The sequence below is a fragment of the Athene cunicularia genome (genome assembly GCF_003259725.1).
Source record: "Athene cunicularia isolate RWA chromosome 3 unlocalized genomic scaffold, athCun1 chr3_part1, whole genome shotgun sequence".
Lineage (NCBI taxonomy): Eukaryota > Metazoa > Chordata > Aves > Strigiformes > Strigidae > Athene > Athene cunicularia.
The window spans coordinates 17,938,265-17,957,798 of record NW_020799097.1 but is presented as its reverse complement, the minus strand read 5'-3'; the positions used below and the strand labels follow the sequence as shown (position 1 = coordinate 17,957,798).

The window sequence follows — 19,534 nt, the reverse complement described above, 5'->3', positions numbered from 1 at the left end:
GTGCATCGCCATCCACAGCCAGTGCTCTCAGGTACAAGTAGAGTGTGCAGTTTGGAGAGAAATTGGTTTGGTTGGGTTGCAGGGTGGAAAAAGTCGGAGTAGGACTCGTTTTTTTCGTGCTTGTAATTTTTTTTCTTCCCTCACTGCACAGAAGAGATGCTACCGTTGACTTTTTTGAGGTTCTAGAAGAAGCCATATGATAACGAGGTTGTGCCCCCCCCGGATCCCAAATGTCTCTGAATCAAGGGTATCTTGTCCTAAAAATCAGGCCCTGTATCAGTTTTTATTCTATAGAACAGGAACAGGGAGTGTCAGTGGGGCAGGCTGGTGGAAGAAGATAGAAGCTGTTTAAATTTCTACTGTGTTCTTGGAGATACTGGCATTTCTGCCCTGGAACATATTATTCTCTGTCCTACGAGCACCAACGATGATTTATAAATAGATCCATTTGTTTATATTGTTCCCCGTGTAGCCAAACAACTGTTTACATTGTGAAAAGGCTTGCTTCATTTCAGGTTAGCTTATCAGAGCTGACCCAGGAGTGGCTACAGCTGAAGTTACAATGCTCTTGAGCAGAGCACTACTGGAGAGATTATATCAGTGGTTCAAACTCCTGGTTGCTGGCCTCTCTGTTTGCTTGTGTGTGCTTGTGGTGGAGGCATGAGATGTACTGGTGAGGTGGGGGGGAGAAGGGTGTGTGAGGATGTGGTGTGCTGAAGGGCAGATTTATGCCTTTAAAGAAACTGGTCTGTTTATACTTAGGTGGGACTTTACAATGTAGGAGAATTTAAGTGACTGTCTCCCGGTAATGTTAGGGCATCAGTTAAAGGGACCTGATGAACTTTGTTAAATGCCTGACAGACACAAGATCAAGTGAGAAGAGGGGGGTGGTGGTGAAAATATTTGCTTTTTCTTAGGAGCTACTTGAAAAAGGCAAGATTTTTTTTTTTTTTTTTCTCAGGATGGAGTTTTATTCCTTTTCCCTTCTTTTTCCTGGTCATCATGTCTCATTATCCTCTTCTTGTGCAATCTGTATCATGTTCATGAGGGGGACAAACCATCTGTTATTGAAATAACAATGTACAACGAGGGATGTTTCAATCCAAATGAACCATCCTTTAGATAAAAGAAAGGGTTGATTTTTCTCCTCCTTTCTAAATCACCCTGATTCCTATTCTAGGAGCTGCTAGATCAAATCATGTGATTATTATCCGCAAACAGTTATTGTAGATTTTTGACCTTAAAGCACAGTATTATAAATTAGCTTCTCTTACAATCTCGATTTTGCATATTTCAATATTTTAAGGCAATATTTTTTTTTTTGAAAAAAAGATTATGTATTTGCTTAAGTGCTTTTGTTTCTAACACTTTTTCCAGTACTACATTCCAAGTCTTTGTCACATTTTCTATGTTTTGGGTTTTTTCTGTAACTTCTGACAACTTTCCTTTCAATTAAGCCAAAGGACAAGGCTGCTGTCTTAACCATGAGTTTTGGCTGCAGTGCCATACTGGGGGTATGAATGGCTTCAGTGTATCTGGTGTATTTACAAGAATGCTCTCATAGGCTGGCAGAAAACTGTTGTTTGCCCTCCCAGTGCAGATTCAGGGAAAAATAACTCTGATCATCCCACAGTTTGATCTGTGCACGTAGACCTTTTCTCTCCTAGAGACCTCATGTGGCAGGGGAATGAGAACCTGTTATATTTCTCACTATGTTTCCTGTGGAGTAGTATTAATAGTTAGGCAGTTGAGTTAATCTATGGTTTGATGAGGAAATTTGCTTTTAACTGTGTTGCTTTTTGTGTCTTAAGTTACAAAAAGGAAATGGAAAACAATTATAAACCAACCCCCCACTCAGTTTGAATGGTTTAGCAATTCTGGTGTGCCTAACTTAGGCTGTGGTCAGCTGTTCTTTTTATAAGACAGGATCCTTTTCTGTTCTGCTTTGCAAAAATGAGCTCATAATATTCATTCTTCCCTGACCTTTTGAAGGAGATCAGACAAAAAGTTCATAATGATAATTTCTATTTTTCACTTCTGATGGCTGGGAGGAGCTGTTGAAAATACACTTGCTCTTCTAGCTGCCTTCTGCAAAGTGAGGAGAATGATTTTTCTATTTCATAATCAAATCAGATCAGAAATGCTTACAGGTTTTTCTGTGTGTGCAGTAAATGGATACTGAAGCTGGCAGTGGTAGTAGAAAATGCGTTTTCAAATAGCTTGATTGTTTGCTGATGGTGCTATTTATGGTGGTGACACCATAAAATGTCCTTACTCAAGAAGGCTGAAGAAAATGAGGAACAGTGAAAGTGAACCAGTGTGTCTGGTAGTCTTATTTACTGTGAGAAAAAAAATTCTCATCAGATGATTCTTGTCTTGGCAAGACAATGTTATTTCCTCCTTACAGCATCATTTCCATCTTTTTATTCAAAGAATAGTGAGTGGTAGCTTGTTGCATTAAAATACTTTGCTGTTATCTTCTAGGTACCGCTATGGCAGTTTAATACAACTACATCCTGTTTGCATTGAATAGAAATGACTTATGATTGAAGAAATGGACTGAAGCTTACTTAATATAACCTTTTTGTACTGCTTGGTATCCAGAAGATCATCTGAAATACTTGGGAGTGAAGATGGGTCTTGCAGGTTGTCTGGAAAACAGCAGCTTATCAGGTTCAGGCATAATTTTTCTTCACTATGTAGAAATGCTCAACTTTGTTCACAGGGATCACTGCTTTGCTTGTGAGCAGCTGGGTTCCCAAGCTTTGGAGTCTTTATATTTACTCTTGACTTTAACTTGGAAATTTTACTGACTGTTCTGTTTCTGGAGTATTGGGGTTATTTCCTGTTATCATAAACCTCCACTATGAATTACAATCTGTCAAAGCCATCGCTGTGGTTCTTGGAGAAAGTTCAGCTGACCTGCCTTCATCTCAACTCTGGCCTTTAGTAAATAGGTTGTATGCAGCATAAGAATTGGATAATACCTGAACAACTGTTGTATGCATCCAGCCCTTGTGGAGGGCTTATATTTATCTAGTAAAGAATATGAAGATGAATTTAGGAAAACATACTAAGGCAACAATCCATTATTGGCCCACCATAACCTGTACATGATCAACTTCTTCCTATGCTCATTATTTCTGCTATTGCTGTTTACCAGACAGTCTGCTTCATGTTTTATTGCTGGTGAGAATCCATAGAATGGGAACCATGTGTGGATTTCTTCATCTCACAGATATTAATCTCCTTTTATATATAGTTGTGTGTATATCTATCTAAAGTAGCTTATATATAATTTTTATAAGTGCTATAATGTTATATATAAAAATATTTTTTTTTACCCTTTAAGTTCTCTAAACAATGTCTGGTAGGGGGCAGATATGGCAGAACTGTCAAAAGTGATCGCATGCTGTTCCACCTACACTGGCTTTCCTGAAGCACTCATTATTATGAGTTGTGGTGTCTGTCTTTTTCTCAGCACATTGCCTTTGAGCATCTTCTACAGATTTCGATATACTGATAATGAAGCTTTCATTTTGTCAAGTAATGCAGACTCAGAGTAGTCTGTTCCTGTTGCAGGTAATTGGTATGCACAAACTGTGCAGCCTGTTCCTGGTGGGGCAGCAGAAGTGGCAAGGAAGCCGGGTTGTTGTTGATCATAGAATCACAGAATGCTTTGGTTTAGAAGGGACCTTTAAAGGTCATCCAGTCCAATCCCCCTGCCAGGGGCAAGGACATCCTTCACTATATCATGTTGCTCAAAGCCCCATTCAGCCTGCTTTTGAACACTTCCAATGGCAGGATCATTGAACTAGATGATTCTCAAAGATCCCCTTCTAACCCATGTGATTCTATGAGGAACATGGAGCTATTTAACTTTTTCTGATATTTAAAAGGATCTTTCTGGCAGATCATTTTTTCTGTACCTACCATAGATGAACCTGATAGATGACTGCTGAAGCTACGCATGCAGTGTGATCCCAAGAGTAACTCAGGGTGGTGGGTCTGCTGTGGCCCTGAGACTGCAGTACAGCCAGATGCTCTTGCTTGAAGGACTTTTGGGAAACAGCCAACTGTTACCAGGTACTCAGGGGTGTTGTTACATGGCATCAGGCCCTCCCAGGAGGAATGCACGCTTTTCAGGCAGGGCTGCCTACCCACAGTGACCTGTACACCAGCTAGGTGGGGTGATGTGGGTGTGCAGAGCACACTCTCTGCCCAAATGCTTCCTCCCTGGAATGGCAGGAGGGGTCATACCATATTGTTTAAGGCAATTGTATTTTTCTACACCTGCTGATTTAGACAATGTTTATGTCCTTTTAGGAGGAAAGTGAATGTTGTTTAACTCTGGTTTTCCTTCTATGACTACTTAAGGAAATAGTTTTCCTTTAATCTCTCTATACCTGTATTAAGAAATACCTCTATCCAGATGGAATGAGAGTGATGCTCTGACTTGTATGGTCAGGCTTATGTCTTCAGTGTAACGTTGTAACAGCAACTGCAAATTCAAGACCAAGATATTTGCAGTCAGTACATATATATTTAGCTTGGTTTTCTGAAAAAATAGACATTATGTGCAACTCTGTTAATGTCTGTCTCATGCTCTCAATAACTTTCAAACCTTTTGACCAATTCCAGTTGCATTTGTGAGAGAGGTAGAAGCTTATCTCCAATAAACCTTGCAAGTTTTCTGGCAGTAGGCAGACTAGGCAGATGGAAAGAAGCCTGCTGAAGGAGAGACTGCAGTCTGAACTTTTCCAACTTTGACACACATTCCTAGGAAACTGGATTTTGCTGGCGCAGTTGCTTACAAATCAATTTGTATTGTGTTCCTATTTTTTGACCCTATCTCAAATTAGACTGTTACTTCCTCTGTGGGTATTTCTGTAACAATTTTGAATATGGAGGAGGAGCAAGTGTTTAGTCTTTAGTCCCAAATTGCTTTATAATACTGCAGAAAGTGCATGATGAGAAAGGAGAGGCTCTTCATCTTTTTAAACATTATATTCTAATAGCATTCTTCATATATTATAATAATGTTCTGCTTGTGTGAATTCCCTTTTGTTAAAATAATTAACTCTTTTAAAAATTAATTTTGTGTTGTAATAGCAATTCTTTAGTCACTCAGAAACTTTTAGGATTCTTGTAATTGTCTTGTATAAAGCTTTTTGCCTGAATGGAGAATGTTACTTGACAGAACACGAACTGAAACAGTTCAGTCTTATTTCTATATTTCTCATCTGTATTTGTTTTGCATAAACATAATCCTGTGTGATCCTTTCAATTAGCTGATCACTTTTGCACACTGATATCTGTTGAATACATCTGATGGTCTTCTGTTTGTTTCTTCATGCCGTTTTAATTAATGTTGTACAATCACCTTCAGGTATAATGTATTTCTTGTCATACATGTGTAGCCCAGAGAAGAGAACACCTACACCTACTTTCTTCAGATTAATAATGCATTACTTTTGCTTTTGTGTGCTGTCAGTTCTTTTGTGGAAAAAGTGATGACCAAATGTACACATTGAGAAATGTGTAAGATGTTAGATTTGTGGAGAGGCGGTCCATATTTAAATAAAAAAAACCCAACCCACAACTCAATAAAGCTTTCCAATTTTTTTCTGAGGTCTTTGTACTTCTGATATTTTTTGACATCTTAGATTTTGACAGGTTTGCAGATGACCGCTCTCTCTACTTTGACACAAGCACAACCTAGTAATTTAATCATTGTTTACTAGTTGTGTGTCTGACTTTCTAGCAAAGATGTAGTAACAGCATCCACTAGGTTTCACTAACTGCAGCTGGAAAGCTGGGAGAGGTGCGATAACTACAGCCATAGCTGTGGGATACATGTGCCAGCTCAGATGAGCTGTTGGTGCCCATTGCATCTTGAGGTATGGTTTCAGCTTATCCTCGGGACCAGAATTGGAGCTTGCTGGGCTCTGGCTTGCTCCTAACACCAAGCTGGGGTCATAGCCCTTGTGCCTCAGGTAAGCTGCAAGTAAAACAGACCAGGCACCTGTTCCTATTCATCAGAGAGGTGAAATCTGTAAAGACTGTTAAGCACAACATGGCGGTGAACTTTGTCGTGGCTACATGTGTTGATGGTGACCACTTCCTAAGGGTGCAGTGTGTATGATCTAATCTGCGGCTCTAAGGTTAAACAGTTAAAAGCTTTATAAATTCATGGATTTTCATTTGTTCATACTCACCTGCAGAGTGTAAGTTTGAGGCTCCAAGCTAGTTTGTTTATCTTGTGATGTGACAGTCCCTGGCCTTGGGAAAAGTTATGCTAGGAGCATTTGTGCTGTGTGAGGCTTGCACTAAACAGTGCTGCTCACCCTGGCACCTCTCCATGCTGTTGTTGGCTCCAGCATGTCTGTTCGGTTGTGCCCTGTACTTTGGATCCATATGGCTCTGAGGGACCTGTTGTCCACAGTGGGAGTTCATCCTTCTCTCTGCTGCAGTTTCACACCTCTGCTGCCTGCCTGAGCAAATGCTGCTGGAACTTGGCTCGCATCAAATCACTGTCATCGCTGGGCATCAGCTCTGGTGGTGTTCAGAATATGTAACCTCCCATAGCCGTCTCCTTCTGTTATGTGATGTCCCACTGGAGCAGCATCAACCATGTACTTTGCATACATTTATTTCTGAAAATCCATTTTCAAATATTTTACCAGTGATTGTTACTGAGGATGAAACGTATAGTTCTTACTTGGTTTACTGTCCCCTTTGCATCTGTGAAGAGTCATTAGTAGGGTGATAACCCACTTCTCTCATCTTTTGTTCTAGGTTGACATCGCCTTTGAAAAATCTCACTTCAGAGGGAACAGCAATGTAGTTCTATCTTCAGTTTGTTAGATATTTAGCTTAAAATCAAGTTATGACAAAGCCTTAGACAACTCATAATCCAAAGAGTGTGATAGTCTTTTTAGCAAACTGTCAGTTAGTGCTAAATATTTTCACCAGTCACTTCACATTTCCATTAGCTCCTTAAACAGCTGAAGTTCACAGATTTCGATGAAATATAATGTTTATGGCTGTGTTCCCTGCCTTTTGATTTAGACTACTGCTATGGAGCTTTATTATAGTTAGTTAAATGTATTTTCAAGGACTGCTCTTGCTTGGGAAGATCACTTTGTTTCTTGTCTGAAAGGGTTTTTTTGGGTTTTATTTGGTTTGGTTTTGTTTTCTTCTCCATGATTCTACTGTACTGGTCTGCAGGCTTGTCCTTATTACTTAGTGGGAAGTGTTGCTTTTGGATGGGATGACTCAACATAGCTGCCACTCTAAGGAAGAGTCAAACCATCATGTCCTCTCATTGCGCTAGTAATAGTGATGTTGCCTAACAGAAAAATGGTACAGTACTGCTAGCGTCAGCTTCAGGAGGGATCGCTGGAAGGGCAGTAGGGTTATTCAGGTTGTCTGTTTATTCCTCTCACTTTGGCTTTTTTTCTCATACAGCTTCATTTCTCATCCCTTGAGACTGAACCATTTTTTTCATTGAAATAACTGTGTATTTCTCACTGTAGTATCAACTAATTCTGATCTTGAACTGTAGAAGAAGGGTAAAGATGGTGCCTTTTTTTAAAAAAAAAAAAACAACAAAACAAACAACCAAAGAAAAAACCCAACAAAACAGTTTTTGTGTTACCCTGGATAGTGTTAGTAAAATTACAACTTGGGAGAGTGCCAGGGTAAAACAATATGTGGATGTGCACATCAGGATGTCCTGTCAAAATCACCTTGACTAACATGAAAATCCACTTGTCTTCTCAATACCAAGGGAACTGTCATGTGACTCCCTTAACATGGGTGACATGAGAATTATCTAGCATTGCTGGTTATAGATGTTTTGAAGAATTCACAGTATCTGGAATTTGATATGAAAAAATAAGTTTTTTTTTTTCCTAAAAAAAAGAATATAGTTAGAGACTTGAGGAAAGTAGGCTTAAAAGACAGTGGAAATCTGTTGGTTTATGACAAGGTCTAGATCTTTTCTAGTTTAAAAATTTCTGATAAATGTTTTATGGACTTTGGGTTTTGTTTCTTTAATGTTTGTGAGTTATGCTAAAAAGTTGTTAATCTGGGAGTGGGGTGAGGGTGCAGGGAGAGGATCTGAAGCAAATGAAGAAAATAACCTTTAAGTATGACTTAATTGCTTTAGAACTAGCAGCCCTATCTTTTCCCTATGTAGCTGTCTGCATTACTTCAAGGACCATGTAAAACTGTTAGCAAGTCAAAATGCCTCATTCCTTCACATTGAAGACTGCTTGCCTGCCTTCCAGGAGGGGAAAACCAGCACATACAGAGCAAGGCTGTGGGGTCAATGTTTGTCTGATGGAAGAGAGCAACTTAAAGGACTTACTGAGCACTACATGAAGCTAAAAGTGAATGGCTTGCCTCTAAAAAGGTATTTGGAGGTGGTGTTTGGGAAGACAGAAAGTATCTGTGTTCTTGAAAGTTGCTGAAGGGCTGGAGAACGTTAGTATCTGACCATCAGCAAGTAGGTCTTCAAGAAACATGTGGGAAATATTCTTTATAGAAGGTGTAGACCTGAGCTTAGACGTTTCAGGTTACCCAAAGTCTGTGTCTGCTGTCCAAAGGTTCCAGTGCTGGAGTGGGAGAAAATCAGAGGTTCTCCAATGAGATCCCTCCCAGACATCCATCAGACCTTTATTTCCACTCAGTGGAGATATTCAGAACTCTAGTACTTGAAAATGGTAAATGCTGTAACATGACAATAAGAAATAGTTTAAAAGACTTATGTTCCTATTTGGTTTGGACATCTTATTTTTTAATACATCAGATATAAGCACATCATGTTTTGATGCATTTGTAAATGCTCAAGAGGGCTTCATGATAACAGTATCTTCTGTGATTCCATCATTATATGCTTAGGGAGTCTCAATGCCAAATTGACTCTCTCTTTAATTGAGGTGTTTCCTTCCATTTAAAAATAAGATATACCTACAGTGATAGGAAGTCTGCAAGAGAACTTTTTTCTAAATATACTGTTCTCATATTTCTCTAAAACAAGTTACTTTTCATAAGAATAATACAAAGAGCCTCCTCCAGTTTCATTTTTTTCCTTCCTACTCAGCAGCCATTCAGTACACTGAAACAAGGAAATGAGGATATTTTGAAATAGGGATACTTTGCATAAATTATTTCCAAAAATACTTGAGGGTTTTGAATGTTGACATTTCCTATGGATGTTAACAGTTAAGTAATATAATGGAACTATCGAAGAAAACAAGATACAAGTTCCTCAGAAAAGAATAATATAAATATGTTTTTCTTAATGCAGTATGCTTTGGCAGATGTCATCTATTTTGGGGAAGTACCACATATGCAAAACACACAAATGCAGAGCGGTTTCAGGGCAATCTATCTCAAAACAAACAAGTATTGGGCATCTGATGGTACATCTTGAAAGTATATGAACTCTTAATGTGTAAAGACTTGGTTGTCAGTAAATGAGTACTGTATGACAAGAAAGATGGGAGTTATTTAAGAACCTTTTTGGAGGATTGTCTGGTGTCAGCCATGGAGGCAGCCAGGCTGAATAGGGGCCTTTGACTACTGTGGTATTATGAATTACAGCATTGCATGCCATGCTGTAGATGAGCACACAGAGAAGGGACTGTGAACCTTGTATGCAGAGCTGTACTCTCCTTCCTGACAATTCTTGCTTGGATCATCCTCATCTTCTTTTACACTCTCTTGTGTTCTTTGTGTGTAAGGGGATGTTGGTTGGCTTGGTTTTGAGGCTACATGGGAAACTTGAGGCAGAAAACTGAAGATAAATTAAGTATCTAATTCCCTTTCCCATTAAAGGACCATAGTCCTCTCAACTGATACAGCACCTTTTGTAAATATGCTGATGCAACACAAGATACAGGGGAAGAGGACTGACAGTCACTGCACAGTGCTAATCCAACAGGTGTAGGGGAGTGCTCCAGCAAAGTTCCAGGGATATAGGTAGTGTATGCTTTGGGATAAGGCAGTTATATCAATTTTTTCTTGCCTTCTATTTTGCCTTTGGTTTTGCTGTGTAGCTTAGTGCCAGTCAGCAGTGATCAAGTCATTGCCAAGTCTGTCCATCTGGCTGTACTATATACAAAACGCAGTTGTACCTCTGTTAACCTCTGTACCTCTGTCATGTGCTGTGCAGACATTTTGTGGCCTGAAAGGAGTTAGCCTGTGTGATTCTCTTCACCCAGTCAATGTCTTGTGTGCTCGGGTTTCAAGGGGGAGCGTAGGTGCTTCAGGATTGCAGGAATAGGAATCTAGGGCATTTAAAATGAAAATGAAAATTTACTTCATAAAAAAAATACTACCTTTTTTTCCAGTCAAATACTTTGTGTGTTTCGAAGTATCACAGATGAGCAGCAGCTTCTCTGGTCCCTTTGTGATTGACTGTCAAAATGAGGTCAGATTAAATCTGCGTAGAATTCTAGGTCAGGCTGAACCTGTCCTTAGACTCCTGTTTAATTTCTCTCTAGTACTTCAAATGAACAATAGCTTTACAAAATATTTGTAAATGGAGTAATTAAAAAATGGATTTATGTTCTCATACATGTCTGAGGGATGGATAGAAATTTTCTAGAATTTTTACACCACTTGGTATTTCCATCCAAATCATAGTCAAATGATTTTAATATTTTTGCTGAAGAAACTAGACTTTCAAGCCATGTGGAAAACACTTTTTTTTTTTTCCTACACAGTGTTAAGACTGTGCAAAGTGGTGTAACATGACTACATCTCCCTTCCTGTAGGGATATTTCATCAACTTTACTGCATCTGGAAGGATTAGAAAACCTTCTCTAGTAAGATAGATATGAAATGCTGATTTCATTATGTTAACAGTAGATTTTGATTGTTTGTTCTTCACAGGAAGACAGGGAAGACATTTTCCATTCCAACTTTTTAATGATCAGGGGCGTGTGTGTGTGGAGTTGTCTTCTCATGAAGGCTTAATTGCATGTGCTTTCCCATTGCACATATTATGGTAATCCTGGTAGTTAAATCCAAGTTAAGACCACCCCTTCTTAGAAGTCTAAAACGACAAGGCTTTTGCAAGTGCATCTAGGAATTACTAGAGTAGTAATAGCTGTCAGGTTCAAAGCAAACCTAGTAATTAAATCTTCTGACTTCTCATGTTAACAATGTAATGTATTTCCCTGTTTTCAGCACACAGTATCTCCTGTATTAGTATGAAGGGATCTATTAAAATCCCTTTTATCACTATGCTTTGAGGTTTTTTGTCTTCAGGAAATCATGTAGCTGCTTTCTGTAAAAAGCCTTTTAAAGAGCTTCTCACATCTGATCTGATAAAAAGGCACCTTATTGTCATGAACCAGCCAGACAAATAACTGTTCAGCTGTGGTAATCTGAATAACACTTCCCAAGAGAAATTTATGTGGGATATGTAAACGTGAGGGAAGGAGGGGAAGGACTGTGGCAGGCCGTACCTTTAGACTCCAGGAAGTCCATGGGAATTTCACCTCCTGGCTTGAATGACAGTGGAGTTACGCTGGCACTGAACAGCAAGGAGTGTTACCCAAAGCTTGTATGCACTTCTCTCATCACTAAACAGTTCAGTTCTGCCTAAGTGTTTCAAGGTGTAACTCTGTAACCTCCCTGGCACAGGGATCACAGGACTTTGGTTTGGTTGTGGCATGTAAATAAATACCTTGCACAGCAGAATTTCCCTTTGATGAGTGTGGTGTGTCCCTGGCTGCTGCGGGAACTGCTGATGCTGAGGGATCTCATCTTTCACCCTGTGGTTCTTCCCTCTTTCTGTAGGGGTGACAGGGTAGGACTGTATGAAATGCAGTCTCCCGACAAGGCTAAAGAGTCTGGTGAGGACATCCCATTTTGCATAATCATACACTGTCACCACTATAAGTAAAGGTGAGAATCCAAAGCTAAAATTCCTCTTGTGCATGTAACCTGTCAAACTTCATCCTCTTCCCTATGTGTCCTTTAGCTTTTGTCCTTGGTCCCTGTGGCTGTTGGACTGTCAGCTGCATCATCAGCTCTGACAGGATGAAGTAGAGGGAGGTGAGTTTTTCAGTGATTCATGGCTCCTAGTTGCTCTTGGTCGTCAGAAAAAACAGATGAACCATGGGCTGTCACACAAATACAGTGCAGATCCCACAGCCTTTCTTTCTGCATCTGTCACTGGTCCTGTGCTGAGCCTGACACAGGTTTCCTAGTTCTGCCTGTCAGCTTGTGGTTCTGTACAATAGAGCTTTCTTGTTGAGGAAACCATTACAGCATGTCAGCAGAAGCATGCAGAGTGAATGGAGTGGCAGCTGACTGCAAAATATAAACAAGTAGATGTCTGTGGGAAATAAACTAGGAATCAAGATGCTCCAGGACTGGGCCTAGACCAGATACCTTTTAACAGTTTTCATTTGTAAACTTAAAAGAAAAAGGCACCAGTTATGCTGTTTACTAGTCTGTCATTCCCAGATTTTAATAACTAAGAAGTCACAGAGAATGATTTCTTTCTTTTTGATGAGTAAACCAAAGGTAGGCATGCAGGGTGAATGCAGTCAGATTTCTCAATGACAAATTTTCTGGACATCCATAGCATGGGAGACTGCATCCTGGAGGGCAGCAACTCTGCTAAAAGTATTAGGGATCAGGCTGGATACAGACCTTTAAGTTACAAAGTGCACTGTTGCAGGGAGAGGAGAGAGGGCTAATTTAATTCTTGGCTGATGGGATATAGAAAAGAAACATTTTTCTCTCTACACAGTATTAATGATAGTAATACTAAAATTCTGTATCTGGTTCTAGTTTTCACATCTTTAAAAGGTCTTTGGAAAACCTGCAGGAGGTATAGAAAAAGAGCTGCAAGAATTATTAGTGGTGAAAAAAATTCCTGGTAGTGATTTAACATGGAAAGTGTGGAGTGTGAGCAGCTTTTTTTTTTTTTTTTCTGTCCCTGTATTTGTCTTACTTGTAATTATTGGATACCTGTCCAGATAGTTTCAGGACAGAATTCATCTCATCCAGAGACAAATGCCTAAATAAAACGGGTCAATGGATTGATCTGCCAGGTCCATCTCTGTGACATAGATTGCTATGTTGGTGATGGAGGACAATGTCACCAGCTGATCAGAAGTAGGCAGCTGGCTCTTGAACACTGGTAAAAAATTATCAAGATAAAACAGCCTGAGAAGGTTATTAAAATTACAGAGAAGGAGTTTAGGGTTTTTTACATGAATTAAATAGCAGAAAAGGGTTGAAATGGCAAGGTGTCATGTGGTGAAGATGACCATTGCTTATGCCCCTTCAGAAATACTTTTCAAAGCTGAATTTTGTTTGTTGAAGCCTAAGGAAAGGAAAAAGATCTTGAGTGCCTGGATGAACATTTTAGCTGTCTTTCAGATCAGAAGGAAAAGACTGCATTTTTTGTATATTATGCATCTTCTTTCTACATGATTTAGACATATAGGTTGTTGAATATAATGATCAGCCTGCAGGCTGGAGGACTGGCAGAATGCTGGCTAATCAAGGAAGAGCCTCTTGGGAAAGCCTTGTGTGGGAGGGGAGATAAGAGGTTTGTGTAGAGCTTAACCTAGTCGCTGGGTATCTCTAAGGAAATGTCAGAGAGGAGGACTGAATTTTCCCATTTGGATAAGGAGAGAGAGGCCTGGAATAGGACATAAACCTGTGAGGTCCCTCTGTAGAGAAGATAACTGCATTTTTGTGGCTGGAAGAAATTGCCCAGGAGCAAATTGGAGGAGAGACAAATGCCGCTGATAAAAAGGGAATTGTTTCCTCAGGATCCCTCCTGCCTTTGAAAGATAGAAGTGGGAGAGAGGGCCCCAAGAAGGCAGTGCTGGTGGAGCAGTTAGTGAAGTGCTGAGTGGTGCTGGCAAGGGCACGATTTTTTAAGAGGAAGAAAGGTCAGGAGACACCCGAGTCAGATGAATCTGATGCAATGACTGAGAGTACTCGCCAGGACAAGTTTTGTGCTAAGGAAGAAGGGCTGGCAGAAGGACTGGAAAACATCTGTGGTAGAACTGTAGGAAAGGAGTTTGCAGGCAGTTTAAAGACTAACCATACCCTGACAGTATGAGAAGAGACTGAGCATCTTAGCTGCCTTGACAAGGAAATATCTTGTACTTTCTTTTACTTTCCTTTTTTCTGTTTTCCTCCTACTTCCATTTAGCAGTACGAGAGGTACCATTTACAGCACCAGAACCACTGGCTGAAGATCTAAATGGAAAGCAGGTGAATGGCTGTGGCTCTGCAAACCAGTAAATTACCCTTTCCACCACTGGAGATCTCCTGAGGTGTCCGGCCCAAGGCAGGTTATGTCTGGGCAGTATCTGTTAGGCACATATAAGTTACTTGTCTTGCTTTCAGGGTACTTGGGAAATGGGTAATAATTTGTGATTGTTCAGATCAGCAAGGTAATGCATCCAACAGTCCTTCTGACCCTAAGCTCCAGGAAGATGTTTTCTTATAAAATAAGCAGATATACCATAATGAAAATAGATTTTGTTTGTCACTTTTTTCTCCCCTCCTAAAATCTCAAGAGAATGTGAGAAGAGAGCAATAACACAATTTTGTCAGATTTCCTAATTTTTCAAGTAGGATTTGTGGCAAAGAAGCAAGTAGGAGGGGAAGGTTAAAAGTGAGGAGGATGTGCAAAAAGGGAGGAGGGAACCTCTTTTTGGTGACATAACTGTTGGCTGAATAACTGATCAGTAGCCTAGAATGCTACAGTGCACATATATATATATATGAGCTTGTTCAAGTAAAGGTTGCCTGAACTCAGGTCATTCCTTTAACTACTGTTTTGTTTTGTTTTGTTTTGGTTTTGGTTGTTTTTTTTTTCCCTAGAAGTATGGTAGATACTTTTTCCATATCACATCTCTCCCCCAATGAAAACCAGTGGTGGATGAGAATGTTGCAAGAATTAAATGCTCATTTTTAGAAGTTCCAAAGGTTAATGCATTCTTCAATAATTACAAGTATTTTTAAATGGCATGTTGTTTAAAACTTAAGGAAGACCAGAATCTTGTGTATTTGGCTATAAACTAATTTCAAGCTGCATTTTTTAGATTTGCTAATGAAGTACAGGTTTTATGTTAAAAATCTACATACTCAGTTTGAGGTTTTCTGAGTATTCATTAGAAAGGAGCTGAGCTGATGATTTCTCTTTCAGAAATAGCACTGGATAAACCTGAAAATATGAAATAGTATAGAGTAGGACTCCTGCCAATTGCTGTGTTCTGAATTCTTCTCTTCCCTGGCATCTCATCTAATTTATTAAAATCCTCTGCCTGCAGACATTTTTCTCAGAGTAGTGGGCTTTGCTTGTGGTTTTGTATGTATGTTTTCCTGGTACAGTTTCTAGTAATGCTTTATTAAGTTCACTGAAAATTGTTGTAGTTCAGTGTTCGTTTTGTATACGAGGAGGCCCTGAACCTAGTGCTGGGTACAATTTGTGATCCAAACAGAGTATGTTTTCCTGAAGTTCTGGATCATGGGGGGTGCAGCTATGTAAGATGATAGTAAAATGAATTTTTTTTTTTAGGCTCAGAAATCTGTTGCATAAGGAAAAAAAACCCTCGTGCAATGGGATTAATCTTCCCAAGATAAGTAAAAACTAAGCCAGTTGAGTGCAGAGAGTAGAAGGGATTAAATGTTGAATTTTGTCTGTCTTCACTAAGACCACTTGCACCACCACACAATTTTAAAAGCTCATGGACAGAACAGAACTGTTAGTTCAGTTTTATACAGTCAATCTAAAATCTGACCCTATTTTTTTTGTCTTTGACTTGTCTAACACTACTTTGAGCCAAATTCCTAGACTGGTTGGTGCTTTCTCATGAGATCCCTGTGACTGACAAAGGAGAGATTGTTGTGGTAGGCGTTTGCCTTGACTGTCTTGACAACTCTTGGCCTGGGCACAGACAGATGCAGTTCCCAACGCAGCCACTCTTTCATAGGACTCTTATGTCAACAGGAGCTTGGGGGTGCGGGGGAAGTGCCTGAGAGATGGGTTTTATAATCTTTCAAATTGCTGTATTGTTACCCCAGAAAAATCAAAACCACAGAGCCCAAACTACTACACAGGAAGGAATTTGTCAAGAGTTCGCTTTTGATTATGGAGGTCTGGAATCAAAAGGATTGGTTCATTTACCATATAAATGTAGGAAAACAACAAAATCTGCATTCTAGTTTACTTCCTAGAAAGTCCAAGGTGCAGAGGGAGACTTGTTCTGATACAGTTTTGATAACTGTCTTTGAAGCACAGTTTTACAGTACTATCTAAAATGGGTTTGCTAGGCTTTTATTTTTGTATCTCTATATAACATATATATAATATCTATATTTAAATCTCTATAACGGCCTGTTCTGCTTTGATGTATGGTCCTTGATTTAATAGTTTAATGTCCCACAATACTACATTTTCTATTTTAAACAACAGCAAATCCATACTCCAAATAAGGAAGTATGATAACAAAAAAGTGGGTGTTTTTTTAACATGGTCATAGATCTATATGTACTCCATAGTAAATAGTTGATATACTTGCTAAATGTATTTCCAAAAAAAAAAAATTAGCACATGTTTATCATCTTGTCTTCTAGAAGGCAGTAAAAATTCTGTTTAAATAGTTTATCCATTTCTCCATTGTTTAGGAAAGATCATCCTGTAAATATCATTAGAGCTGAAAGTGCTGCATTATGCTTACTCTAATACATGGCTATATGCAGAAATAATGACATCTTTAGATTCTTCATTTGCCTGAGCTCATGATTTGCTGTTGGTAGCTTTCCATTTTCCTAAGCAATGCCACTTTTGCATGCATACATATTCTGGAAATAGTATTGAAAAGCATATACTTACAGACTGGCAGGTTTTTAATTTATTTTTCTCCTTTCCTTTGACACTCATGTTCTTGGCTTAATTATCAAAGTTTAATGATGTTCTTGCTTGACTTTATCTGATCACATAAAAAGCCTCTTGTGAAGAAAACATAATCATGCCATCACTGGCTTGAATTTAAGTGTTGAGATTTTAGTAGCTCAGCTTGAGTAACATGTCTTAGTGTAAAGAAGTACTGTTTAATGGTAAAGCTTGTTGAAATCATATTCATCTGGGATTGTTTTCTGCTTACTTTTTTAGTACTGAAAAAATCTTTGTTGTTGCATCTTTTACTAGCAGAAAAACAATGGGGCAAGAAGGAAGGGAGATTAAATTGAATTTAAAACCAATATGTTTGTGATATTGTTTTCCATATCTCTTGCTTAAAAAGCAACTTGAGGTTCAAAAAACACAATTCTGCAGTTCCATTTTTTTTTTTTTAATTATTTTAACTACTTGATTTAAAAGGAAAGGATTTCTTGGGTCCCTCACAATTTGGGCTGTAGATAGTATAATTCCTTTCATAAACTTAGATCTTACAAGTAATCAGTATTTCTGTTCCCCCTACTGTTGGAAAGCTGTAATGTAAACATATAATGCATCTCTGATACTTAAGAAACTTAAAGAAAATGTCTGTAATAAATGGACAATGGCAGGTTTATATGTATCTGTAGTTGCAGTCAATGATGTGGTTTTAGTTTAAATAATTCCTGTGTCATTTACATTAGCCTGCATCATGTGTGTTTTGGCAATTATCAGGCCTAGCATAAAGGACAGAGCCAGCATAAAGATGAACCAATAACCAAATTGTATTTGATACAAAAGGGTCAGTACATGGGTGATCGCTGGGGGTACAAACAAGTCAGATTATACATAATCAACATCAATCCCACTGACCCCCAACAACGACACTGCACAACTAACAACGGGTGGAATAAATGGTGAAATGCAGTTTCCCATAGAAGGGATGGGAGACAACCGAGTCAACAACCCAAACACATAAGACCAAGGAAGCCACACACTAAATCTCTACACAGCCCACGTTTACAAAGGCCAGACCTGACTGGAGCCGTTCCATGGAGGCAGGAGGTCCTTCCCCAATAGGGAACTCTACAAAGTGCATCCACCTCACAGACAGACACTGCCCCTGCCTGCAAGTGGTCCCAGCTTTTATCCCCGAGTGGGACACCTGCCCTTTGGTTACTTAATGTGGGACACCTGGGGCTCCTTTACCTAATGGCTCTCCCTGCAAGGCCGCACCCTGGAGGGAAGCTTAAAGGCAAACTCAACCCTCCTTTGTGAAGGGCTGTGGGAATCACCCATATGTCAGCCTTAATTTGGGGCTTGGGGTTGAAACCCCAGCATTTCACATGTGTATTCGGGAAGTGACCCCATCTCCATGTGCAAAGCTAAATAAGCAAAGGTCTGTTAGCCTCAGGTCTTCATCACTATCCCTGAGAGTCCCATGCCTTTAGGCATAGTGTTCTGCCTCTACACCCATTCCCCACCATGTTTCTTAGGAGCAGCGCAGCTTGCTCTCACTTCCCCATTTGTTTAGTTTTCTAATGATGTGTTTCTAAAGATCCTCAAACCTCTCCAGACACTATATCCCATGTTCTGAAACACAAGGGGAAAACTGTGAGTAAAGTACTTTGAGGACCTGTGTCCAGTTTCTTGGAAAAACATTCAGAGTTGGTCTTTCTTTTTTTTCTTAAAGAAGTAGAAACCTCAGTGTAGTGTCATTGTTCTGGCAAATGTGAAACAACTGTGGACTTCTATGATCATTTGTGATCAGTGTGAGGCCAGCTCTGACATATTGTGCACATACATAGCTGAAATGTGCCTTGAGTTTTTGAATCTTTCTGCTGCCTGCCAACTGTATTTCACTGAAATGGCTCTGAAGGATTACTGAAATGAAGCATATCCTGGCAGAGGTCTGTATTGGAAAATATTTGTGGCATACGGATGATCATGCGGTATTTGTGTAACGAACAAGAACATACCATACATATTTTAGACTATTAATACAAAGCAGAGGAGTGTTGCCCTCTGATTTTCCTCGTCTAGCAGGCAAGAGCCTGCCAGTGCTGTCAGTGTGATAGTGAACATAGTGGCAGAACTCACTGATCTTTCCCAAGCATCTAGAGAAAAGCTTGTGTGTCTTGTCATCTTTAGAGATGCTTTCATAGATGTAGCTTGTTCCCGCTCATTAGTAGGGAGAGAGGGAGCAGATGGGGAAAGTCAGAGTTTGCCAGTAAAAGGCAAAATTCTTCTCTAATGATCTAGTGTGTTGGCTTGAAATTGTGGAGCTTTCTTATGGAGCTGTTTATTTCTTTCTCATTGTTTATGACCTTAAAATAGTTGTAATGCTTCATTCTGCTGTGGAAGGAAGCAATCAAAATCTTTATCTGAAGCAAAGGCAAAATACAATGTTTTCTAAGTCTCTGTCTTTAACCCTGATGGTAGCTGAGACCTCTATAACTGAGTCAGTATACCATAAGTTAGTGACATCTAGCTCCAGTGACCCATTCATAATTTGTATTGTTAAGTCTTGCAGCAGTAGCTAAAGGCACAGCTTGGCTCAGTCCAACATAGAAAACTTTGATAACAAAAATGAAATTTAGT

The 19,534-nt window shown here is 39.4% G+C and overlaps 1 protein-coding gene across 4 annotated transcripts in view; it reads left to right on the top strand.

Moving 5' to 3' along the window:
* The first annotated feature begins 3,398 nt into the window (after positions 1 to 3,398).
* RNF144A (ring finger protein 144A) overlaps positions 3,399 to 19,534 on the top strand; it is a 66,795-nt gene continuing 50,659 nt past the window's right edge. The window contains exons 1-2 of one of the 4 annotated variants that reach the window (XM_026845356.1): positions 3,399 to 3,582; positions 3,939 to 4,086. In XM_026845356.1, coding sequence (XP_026701157.1) covers positions 4,041 to 4,086 — 46 coding nt within the window. In that variant the 5' untranslated portion in view covers positions 3,399 to 3,582; positions 3,939 to 4,040. Of the gene's footprint in view, positions 3,583 to 3,938; positions 4,087 to 8,323; positions 8,327 to 8,395; positions 8,420 to 15,815; positions 15,907 to 19,534 lie in introns of those variants that run through there. The other 3 variants (XM_026845358.1, XM_026845359.1, XM_026845357.1) reach the window with 3 other exon arrangements.